Genomic DNA, 10,454 nt, shown 5'->3' on the forward strand with positions numbered 1-10,454 from the left:
ATCTTCTTTATGCACCAAGAGCTTGTAACACTCCAAAGAGAAAGGAAAAATTGAAATCGCGTCATATGACCCCTTTAAACGCATTTGAATCATTTTGGTTTAAAAACTAATTTAACTGTTCAGGGACATTAAGCAGTGGGGCAACATTCATTTTGGCAAATGTGCGCATTAAGACGGTTTCTGATACGTGCAGGGTGCGCTTGCCTCGTACAGTGCCTGACTAAACTAGTTATTTTTTGCGCCTTGTGTTTAAACGTCCGAATACACATAGTTATGTGTCAAAATGCCTGTCTCCTCGTCAACGCAGTAATTTGTGTCTTAAATGAACGTTAATAGTTAAAGATAAAGCATGTGCACTAGTTTATGAGATCCTGGCATTATATGATGAGATTTTAAAGGGATATTGTTCACCCAAAAATTAAAATAGTGTCATCATTTACTCCGTTTCAAGTTGTTCTGAACCTGTATGAAGTTCTTTGTTCTCCTCAACATAAAAGAAGATATTTTGAAGAATATTCGTAACTACCAGAAAGTTTCTGGTCCCTGTTGACTCCAATAGTGTTTTTTTTTTCATCATATCATGGGGGCACAGAAACTGTTTGGTTACCAGTATTGTTCCAAATATAGTATACGTTTGCATTCAACAGCAGAAGGAAACTCATACAGGTTTAGAACAACAACATAACTTTAATTTTTGGGTGAACTATTCCTCCAAAGCAGCCTAATATAGCTGCTGTTGTTATTGGTGTCAATAATGTAAATTAAACACTAGAAAGATAGTCCTTGACCGAATCGCTTTTGTGAAATAATGTAAATTGAATTTATGCAGTGAAGACTATTCAGTCTATTTATAGTCTATTTATTTTATACAATATAATATTTCTTATTCAGTGCTTTAAGTGTTTGTAGGTCAATTTCATTGTTCTATTGTAATTCATGACTGTTTACTTGTCTTCAGTAAGTTTGTTTTTACGTAGGCTAGTATTTTTGCATTTTTTATTTTGTGATATTGGAAATGCTAACAAGAATTGTGAAATTGCAATGCATCAACAATTTTGATTGGATAAAAATCCTATTTTAAGCTATATATATCATTATTGTGATGGGGGGCCCTGCAGTAAGTCATAGCCCCGGGGCCCAGTGAGGTCTTAATGTGGCCCTTCTTGTTAGTCCACTATGTGGGTTGGGGGAGTGGTTAGTGTGCACGACAGGCAGGTTGTCAGAACCTGTCACTTCAGGTTCGAATCCCAGGTGAAGCATGTATATAATTATAATACATATTTGAAAGTTGTGTTTTTATTGTTCTGTTCTTGTAATGTGTTGTAACATCTCTCTGACAACTGAATTAACTCTTTGTGAATATGTTATTTTGGTTATGAAAAAATTAACATTAATAAAGGACACAATGCCTGGCATTTTTTGCATATAAAGATTTGTATTTAAATATATGAATTGTTCTGCTGCATTAACTCCACTTTTATACTTTGCGGGAGTTAGGCTAAGACAGATCTGCGATTGTGTGGTTTGTTCCCGACCCTGTCGATCAAAAGCAGATTCGGGTCTCGAAACACTTGAGAAACGCCCCGATGCTTTGATTCGCCTTATAGTCACGTGACATGGGTGTTTCGAATCACACTTTGGAGCAGTGTTTCGAAACATGTCCGCTTCGGGATCTCGACACCGTGTCGAAACGTCAGTTTTGCGTCAGCCATCCCTAGATACAGATACATTTTCTACTAGGCCTACACGTTTGCTTCTTTATCTTTGGCTGGTTTGTGCTTACTCGCTTAAAGAGTTCTGCGTAACGAAAATGTGCGCCTTGAATGAATTCAGTCGTGTTCAAATGATCACTAAACTTTTGTCATGAAATCTCTCTGCTTGTATGATACATTTATTTTTAGAAATTATTAATTTTATATTTTAGAACACCGAATAAGGGCAAATAGTTGAAACACAAATATTGTTCCATACTCTGTTCTCTTTTTTCCCCATACTTTTCCAGACCTGCAAATTACTTAAGTGAAATACTTTTTTAAACTGCACAGAAACCGGTGAGCCAAAGGAAAGCATGTTGTTTTACATAAACCTCTAAAATAACAAGTGTGCGCAGTAAATGAGTGTAAATTCTATGAATGAAATAAGCGCAAATAAAATAGCAGTGTTGCAGTTGCCTTTTTCCATGCATTTCTTGTAAATTACTTAAATCAATTTCCATATTTCTAAACTGGGCAGGATCCCTTACCGTTTTATTGAGAAGATATTTAAATATTTATTTATCAAATCACGAAAGGTCCCCAGCTGGGACTCGAACTCGCATCGCCCGAAGCACAGCACTACATCTCGAAGCATTATGCTATAATATGAAATGTTATAATCATATCTGATCAGTGATTACTATGAAAAAAAATATAGTCTGTAAAACCATAGACATAAGGTCTTATCAAGTAACTGTACAAAGTTCCGGTTCAAGCTCTGCCTACTTCCGGTTTTATCCGAATACAGATACGAATAATTTTGTGATTGTTACAGATACAAATACTGGCTTCGCTGCACACCCCTACTGCCAACACACATTTATGTTTAAACAACATGTAAAAGTGAATTTTGCATCCAATGGCCTCTTTAAGAGACTTGACTGCTTTACATCAATGGTGTTGCTGTGGTTGTTATATACAGTATCTGGACATTCATGTATTAAAATCTCACCAGGACAGGGTTTGAGTCTAATGGTGTTCTGTGCGTGACTGACGTGGTTCTTCACGCTGCAGCTGATGTTTCCATCAGTTCCCTCATCCAGATCAATGCTGCTGTTTCCAATCATTGGTCCTTCTTCTAGTATTTTTCCATTCAGAGTCCAGCTGTAGATGATCTGATCGCCCTCAGAGGAGCAGAACACTGAAGTCTGATTGGAGGAGCAGATGATTGACACTTCCACTGAGCCAATAGGAGCTGGAGGGAGGGACACATCACAGTCACATGACTCTCTCAACATATAATCAGTGTCAATCTCAAGGCATTTCTAAAATAAAATATATTTCTGAGAGCTTCTATACCTTCAACAATCACTTGAAGATCACTGGCTGTGACCATATCTATCTCAATGACATCTGATGTGTAAGTCCCTGAATCTGCTCTGATCACATTGTTTATGGTCAGAGTCAAATTATCAAAGAAGAACTCAGATCTGTTTTTGATGGATTCATGTGTATTTGTGATCGGAGTCACATTTTTAAAGAACTCATGTATGTCTCTGATGGATACATAATCGTACTCTTTATTTTTCTTTATGCTAAAAACTTCCAGTATACTGCCATCATTTAACTTCTTATACAAATGAAGGTCTTGATATTGAGGGTTCAGCTTCATCTGCAGATTGAGTTTGTGTCCCAGAGCTGCGTAACATTGTTTGATCGAATATAGGTGATCAAACCTGCAGAACCGATCCAGACCTAAAGAACAAAACACACACAAAATGAAATGTACCAACATCGACAGACAGAGTCAGAGTGTTACTGCTGGTATAAATATCATCTCTCTCATCATGAATCTCAATCAGATACAAATATGCATAAGTTCTACGGAAGACACGTATCAGACTCTTGATCTCATATCAGCTTTCAAATGATAAAAAGTGCAGTTTTTCTACACGTCCTGAAACTTTTTGAAAACAACTGAAAAAATAAATAAAAAATAGCTGTCGGTAAGCATCTACAACACACAAACAAAAAAAAACCCATCTCCAATCCATCATTGCTCATAATTTAATTCATATCACATTAAATACATGTGCACCAGCCAGAACATCAGAGGTCTGGTGTATAAACCTTAGTTACCGTGCACATATCTGGATTTATTAATAAATGGCAGTATGTGTGCACAATGTAAAGAGAAATATCATGTATGACTTTAATAGAAATGGCATGCTATATTTTAATGTTTAATAATACTGAGGATTGCTTGGCTGTGAAATTTCTGCTTTGAATTTAGGTCTTTTGAGTGCAAAGAAAATATTTTAGTGCAAATAATGACTGTAGGAAAAAATTATAAAATATAATGAACTATTTCTGATATAGAGGCATGTTATCAGCAAATAACAAAGAGGGAAGAGGAAGTTAGAGATCTGTTTTATCAGCAATAAAGCTGAACCATGTGATAATGTGTGAAAACAAGAATAGAAGCGCAATCATTGTATATAAAATGCTATTTTAGTTTGCAAGCTTTTTCAAAGTTAAAGTAGTATGTTTAATCAATCAGTGAATGTTATTTATGTTTTCTGGTACATAATCAGCACTTATTCTTTACAGAAGGAGATTTCTGAGATCTGTCAGCTGTGGAGGGAATTCAGACTCCTGCACTTTATTTCGGAATTTCCACCACAAACTTTTTGTCCACAACATTTTGGGGTCTTTAACAAAAACATCCAACTCTTTAACTATAAGTCTTGCAATGAATTGAATATCACTGTTTTTATTTCTGAGATTGATCTGATTGATCAGCATCATAAGAGTTTGATGTGAAAGTGACTCACATGCAGCAGTCTGCAGCAGCAGCATCAGGCCAAAGATGAGCATCATTTCTCTAAAGTCCAGCAGAAGAGAGTCAGATCGAGTCTCACTGACAGACAGCAGCTCTACTGACACATCAGGAGATTACACGACTTTTACAAAGAAAGTAAGAGGAAGTTTTCAGAGATTGTTACTGTGATTTAGCAGTTCCTACTTAAATACACACACACAGACACACACACACACACACACACACACACACACACAAACTGAAAGTAAGAGAAAGATAAAACAAGAAGAATCATTTCACAGTCACATTTCTAAAAATGCAGAAAGTCCACAATTATTGTTTGGCACTGCTTTGTTTAAATTGTATCAATGCACTTTCTATGAGGAAAAAAAACTAAGTTAAATTGTTTACGAGCTCATCAAAGGCTTTTGATTCATATCAAACAGACTTCAGTGTTTATTACGAGAAAATGCAATATCATACAATACAAATGGTGTCTGAAATGCATTTGTGAGGTGGAGCCTAGCAAAGCAAAACAAATCAGTGAAAAGATCACATTTAATATTAATAATTTTAACAGCGACAACCTAAAACTGAGACACAGATCAAGAGGAACAGATTTGAACAGTTAAAACATCTGATGAGACACTGTAAATGAAGATATAGATACTAAATGAAATAGCAGAAGCAGAGATGTGAAATAACTCACACAGAAAATAAACACACAGAATAACGTCACAATCTGCCAGAAGAGTTTTATCATGAATGAACAAAAGGGATTCCATGTAATGAAACAAGCTAGTTCATTCAAAGCATAAAGACTAATGAATAAAACTGATGCAAAAACAAATGGACAACAAATAATTAAAAAAAGACCTTCATAACTAAAACTGTAGTCAGTCTTTTTGATGCATTCGTCACAAGTTTGCAAATCTGCCTCTAAATGAGTTTAAATGGTGATTCAGACCTGACAGAAATAATGCTCACAGAAATACATCAACATACTCTACAAGAAATAAACACAACACATGTAAAGATCAGTATCGATTATTAAAGCTTCTTCTGTCTCCTGGTTTTATTCGACAGCTGAAAGCTGGATTTATGTTAGAATCGGTGAGATTATGAAGTTATTTCTCATAGATGTGATGATCTGCTGCTCTCATGAATCTTCTGCTGTGTGTTCAGGTCCTTCTCTAAATCTTCTCATCCTCACTTTCTGATCTTCCTGCTTCTTTCCTAAAAGCATCACATCATCATCATCATCACACTCTTAATATCTGCATGTCAAATCCATGATGATGATGATAAACGTCTCTCACCTGACGTGTGTCTCATGTAGATGTGAAAACCTCCTAACAGACCCAACAGAACCATCAGCTGAAGACACCAGACCAGCACAAACACCACAGACACTGAACACACTGAACAACAACAATTAGACACAAAACAAAACCCATCCTTCATGTTTCCAGGAGTGTGTTTGTTAAACTCGTACCACATTCTGATGTCTGTGTGCTGCTGGTCACTGCAGAGGTCAAACTAGAGGTCACAGCTGCAGTAGTTGGTCCTGTAATAAAACATCAGCACAGAATCACCTGCTTTCTCTCTGAACCACATCAACACAATTCACTGCTGAGATCAAGCTGAAACAAAGTCTTTTCAAGAATTAAGAGCCCAGTTAAGAGACTTGCATTATTAGTTGCTCTGGTTTCTATATGTACAGTATCTGGGCATTCGTATATGAAAATCTCACCAGCACAGGGTTGGACTCTAATGGTGTTCTGTGCGTGACTGACGTGGTTCTTCACGCTGCAGCTGATGTCTCCATCAGTTCCCTCATCCAGATCAATGCTGCTGTTTCCATCCATCAGTGGATCTCCATTCAGAGTCCAGCTGTAGAGGAGCGGATCCCCCTCAGAGGAGCAGGACACCCTCATCACCCCACTGGAGGAGCAGATGATTGACACTTCCACTGAGCCAATAGGAGCTGGAGGGAGGGACACATCACAGTCACATGACCTTTTTCTCGACTCATTATGAGTCAATATCAAGAAATTTCTTAACCAATGTTTTTATCTGACAGCTGGACTCACTAAATTAAACACACAGCATAGGTTAGTCATGTGACAGCAATGCAGCAAATGACTGTTTGAAATGCTTTCACACGTCATTTTAAAATGGTATGCAGTATACAGTAAGCAACATGTTGGTATTTCATTTTGAAAATAGTCTTAGTACAAGAAAAGTGCAGATGCTGTTGACCTTAATTGTTCCAGATATTTAATAATGAGCTGCAATAAAAACCTTCACAGATATTCAACTGATTCATTTGCATGAGAGTGAGATCTTTGGAGAACATGAGATTGTAATGAGTCTGATGAGAGAGTTTCTGTACCTTCAACAATCACTTGAAGATCTCTAGATGTTTCTGTGCCGTCTGAGTGAACAAGTGTTAATCTGTAATTCCCTGAATCTGCTCTGATCACACGGTTTATTATCAACTTCTACCGCAAAATACTGCTTTTTAAGTAATCTTCCTGATTTATCTAAATTCCTTAGCATATCCAATACCTCAGAACAACTTGATGATGTAACAGAAACGAGTCTGATGAGAGAGTTTCTGTACCTTCAACAATCACTTGAAGATCTCTAGATGTTTCTGTGCCGTCTGAGTGAACAAGTGTTAATCTGTAATTCCCTGAATCTGCTCTGATCACACGGTTTATTATCAGAGTCTCATTAATGACGGTTACTCCAGGTCTGTTATTATAAAGATCACAATCCCTCATCCTGCCATTCTTTACTCTACAAATTGGGCCATCTGCTGTGTTGATTATTCTCTTACGTAACCTCAGGTCATATACGCTATCATACAGCACCATCAGCAGATTGAGTTTGTGTCCCAGAGCTGCGTAACAGGGATCAGACTGATTAAACCTGCAGAACCGATCCAGACCTGAAGAGCAAAACACATACACACACACACACACACACACACACACACACACGTACTGAAATCTACAGACATCATGAACTAAAATCAGGCACAACTTACACATTTACAGACATACAGAAGAACTGCATCAAACAAGCTCTTATTCTGATCTCACACATCTGATCTCCGTTCATCTTCATCATAAACACAGATGCTCAACTCCTTTCTCTTAACTAACAGTGTCATTTGTCTCCTGAATACTCCAGGACACTGAACATATTACTGGACAGTTTTAGTGTGTAATACAAAATAACTGTTCAAATAAAACATTTAAACATTCATAAAACATTAATTTAAATTTAAAATGTCCCTTTAACATTGGAATGTCAACTAGTCTGTATGCTCTTATTCATCTTAATTAGTGTTGGGTCGTTCTTGAACGATTCGTTCATTTTGAACGAATCTTTAATGTGACTCGGAAAGCGAAACTACTTTATTTGGCCTTCCGCTTTGTCATGCCTAGAGCTGATCCGTACTGGTCGCTGAGGAAATACATCAACTTTGCGCTGTGGATTGCCGGATCAGCTTTCACCGTGGAAAGTCCAGCCCGGGGTCGTCACATGTAGTTGCCGCAAGCCCGCCGGCCGCCGCTCACTCAAGGTCGCCGTGTGTGATGCTGTGTTTCGATGTGAAAGCGAAGCTACTTTGTTTGGCCTTCCAAAAGAGGACCCAACTAGAAATCAATGGTTAAGTTGTATTTACAACACTGTTCCAGAACAGTTCAACCCTAATATTCAGATGTGTGCAGCACATTTTATGGAGGACTGTTTCCTGGAAGAGTAGAAGACTCGAGAGATGAACTAATCAATTCTCTTTCTGATTTAAAATAAATCTACTTTTGATTTTCACCGTTGACTGATTTTGCAGATCAGACTGATAACTTCCGTGCGTCAATGCGGCAAACTTGTCACAGGCCGCGCGGTCCTAATAGCGATGTATGACTGTTGTATCTGAATATATATGAAATAGCGGTTTTAAATATTTTTTATATTTAACATGTTAGTTTATCAGTATGTTTGAAAGTATATTATTTTGATTATTGGTGCTTTCATAGGCTCTCTCTCGCGCGCCCACACGGTTTAAAACGCCAGTCAGACAAACAAACAGCTTCGCCTAAATTCCCGCTATGGGTTGTGCCAATGGGTCAGCTGGGTGGAGGGACAGGAGAAAATATTTCACATCAAGAAATGTCCCTCTTCAGTTTTAAAGATTTACTTTTGCCTTGAATCTTGCAAAACCAACAAAGAAGTTTGTCTTCAAACTGGAGCTGTTTTTGTGCTTGCCAATCCCTGCCACACTCCATTCTCATAATTCACAATGTACGTTTAGAGTAGCTGGACCACAACATGCGCCTGAGGGCTGTTCTGGCCCCTCAGACTCCAGGGGTGCACAGAAATTGGATGACCAACGAGGAGGTCTTTTCTTGTTAGTGAGATTTATTGTTTTTTTCCGTTGAGTAAATGAATCAACAAACATGGCATTTCCCCCTGAGCGCAGTGGACTAAGATGAACCCTGTAGAGTATTGGTTTAAATTTTGTTCGCTGCTTAGATTTCTGGGTCACCAGCTCGGGAGGATATTGGGATTTTCATTTGGCCTTGGAAACTGATGAGGCAACTAGTGAGGCAAACATGTTGGAGTGGTTCAGGTCTTCAAGCATGCTGGTAAAGTCTCTGAAAGCTCTGGTACTTTATCAATTTAATTTGAACAAGAAACAAAGCCTCCTATTTTGAGATTCGTAATTATATATTATTTTTAATTGTACAAAAATATTATAACCAGAGCTAGCACTGCCTTCTGCCAATCTATGATGTATTTGGCATCAATGCTTCTTGCATCATATTCATACACTCATTGTGTCATAACATTTAGCTGATTTCATTTTTTACAAATACATTAGCAAGTAGATTCATATTCAGCATCATAATTTAACATTTTTTCAAAATATCTTCTTTTGTGTTGTGCAGAATAAAAAAAGTCAGGTTTGGAATGATTTGGAAATAAGGAAATGTAATTTAAAGGGATAGTTCACCCAAAAATGAAAATTACCCTATGATTTACTAACTAATTTACTAATGGGGGTCCAGATTTTGAAGCTCAAAAAAGTGCACTGAAATCCACTGGAATGCCACTCTCTCGTGAATGCACGTATCACAGTAAGCGGGAAGCAGTGGTGGAAAGAGTACTGAAAAAATATACTCAAGTAAAAGTACCATTACCTTCCAAAAAATGTAGTGCGAGTAGAGTAAAAGTACTTGTCCAAAAAACTACTTGAGTAAGAGTAAAAGAGTAGCCTATTTAAAAGTACTCATGAGTATTGAGTAGTGAGTACTTATTTGTAGATTCTACCCCCTCATAATAAACGCTGTACACTGCAATTTATACATTTTAAAGAATATCTATCATCCAGCAGTTTTAATTTTGACTGCCAACTCTTTAAAATACATCAATACATCACGGAAACAGTATTCAGTTGAAGAAAAGATTAAAGTTATTTTCAGTACAATCATCCACATTTCAATCACAAAGTTTGAAAAAATAGGTTTAAAATCGTGTGTAAGGCCACTAAGACAGCATGCTGTTGTTGCACATAAAATATTACTGTTTAGAACAGTGCAAATACAAACACCATTAGAAACTAATAGTTCAACATCACACACCATGATATGGGTTAAAATGAGAGCCCATTTCTCTCCAAAACGGTGCCAGTTTTAGCGTTTTGCAATACATAAAGTTTGAAAAAAAAAAAGATTTAAAATCATGTGTAAGGCCACTAAGACAGCATGCTGTTGTTGCACATAAAATATTAATGTTTAGAACAGTGCAAAAACAAACACCATTAGAACCTCATAGCTCAGCATCACACACAATGATATGGGTTAAAATTAGAGCCCATTTCTCTCCAAAACGGTGCCAGTTTTCAGTGGCGGCTCGTCGGGGGGGGC

The 10,454-nt window shown here is 37.3% G+C and overlaps 2 protein-coding genes across 3 annotated transcripts in view; both read right to left on the reverse strand.

The window, feature by feature from the left end:
- Positions 1-7,148, reverse strand: part of LOC107684848 (uncharacterized) — a 15,976-nt gene extending 8,828 nt beyond the window's left edge. The window contains exons 1-2 of the mRNA XM_016481221.1: positions 7,142-7,148; positions 2,707-2,949 (exon numbers count right to left, since the gene is read on the reverse strand). Coding sequence (XP_016336707.1) covers positions 2,707-2,821 — 115 coding nt within the window. The 5' untranslated portion in view covers positions 2,822-2,949; positions 7,142-7,148. The remainder of the gene's footprint in view (positions 1-2,706; positions 2,950-7,141) is intronic.
- LOC107684838 (uncharacterized) overlaps positions 5,636-10,454 on the reverse strand; it is a 21,775-nt gene continuing 16,956 nt past the window's right edge. The window contains exons 2-5 of one of the 2 annotated variants that reach the window (XM_016481211.1): positions 6,269-6,502; positions 6,011-6,082; positions 5,835-5,936; positions 5,636-5,751 (exon numbers count right to left, since the gene is read on the reverse strand). In XM_016481211.1, the coding sequence (XP_016336697.1) occupies positions 5,675-5,751; positions 5,835-5,936; positions 6,011-6,082; positions 6,269-6,502 (485 nt within the window). In that variant the 3' untranslated portion in view covers positions 5,636-5,674. The remainder of the gene's footprint in view (positions 5,752-5,834; positions 5,937-6,010; positions 6,083-6,268; positions 6,503-10,454) is intronic. The other variant, XM_016481212.1, reaches the window with a different exon arrangement.

This window comes from Sinocyclocheilus anshuiensis, unplaced genomic scaffold (assembly GCF_001515605.1).
Source record: "Sinocyclocheilus anshuiensis isolate Anshui unplaced genomic scaffold, SAMN03320099.WGS_v1.1 scaffold121, whole genome shotgun sequence".
NCBI lineage: Eukaryota > Metazoa > Chordata > Actinopteri > Cypriniformes > Cyprinidae > Sinocyclocheilus > Sinocyclocheilus anshuiensis.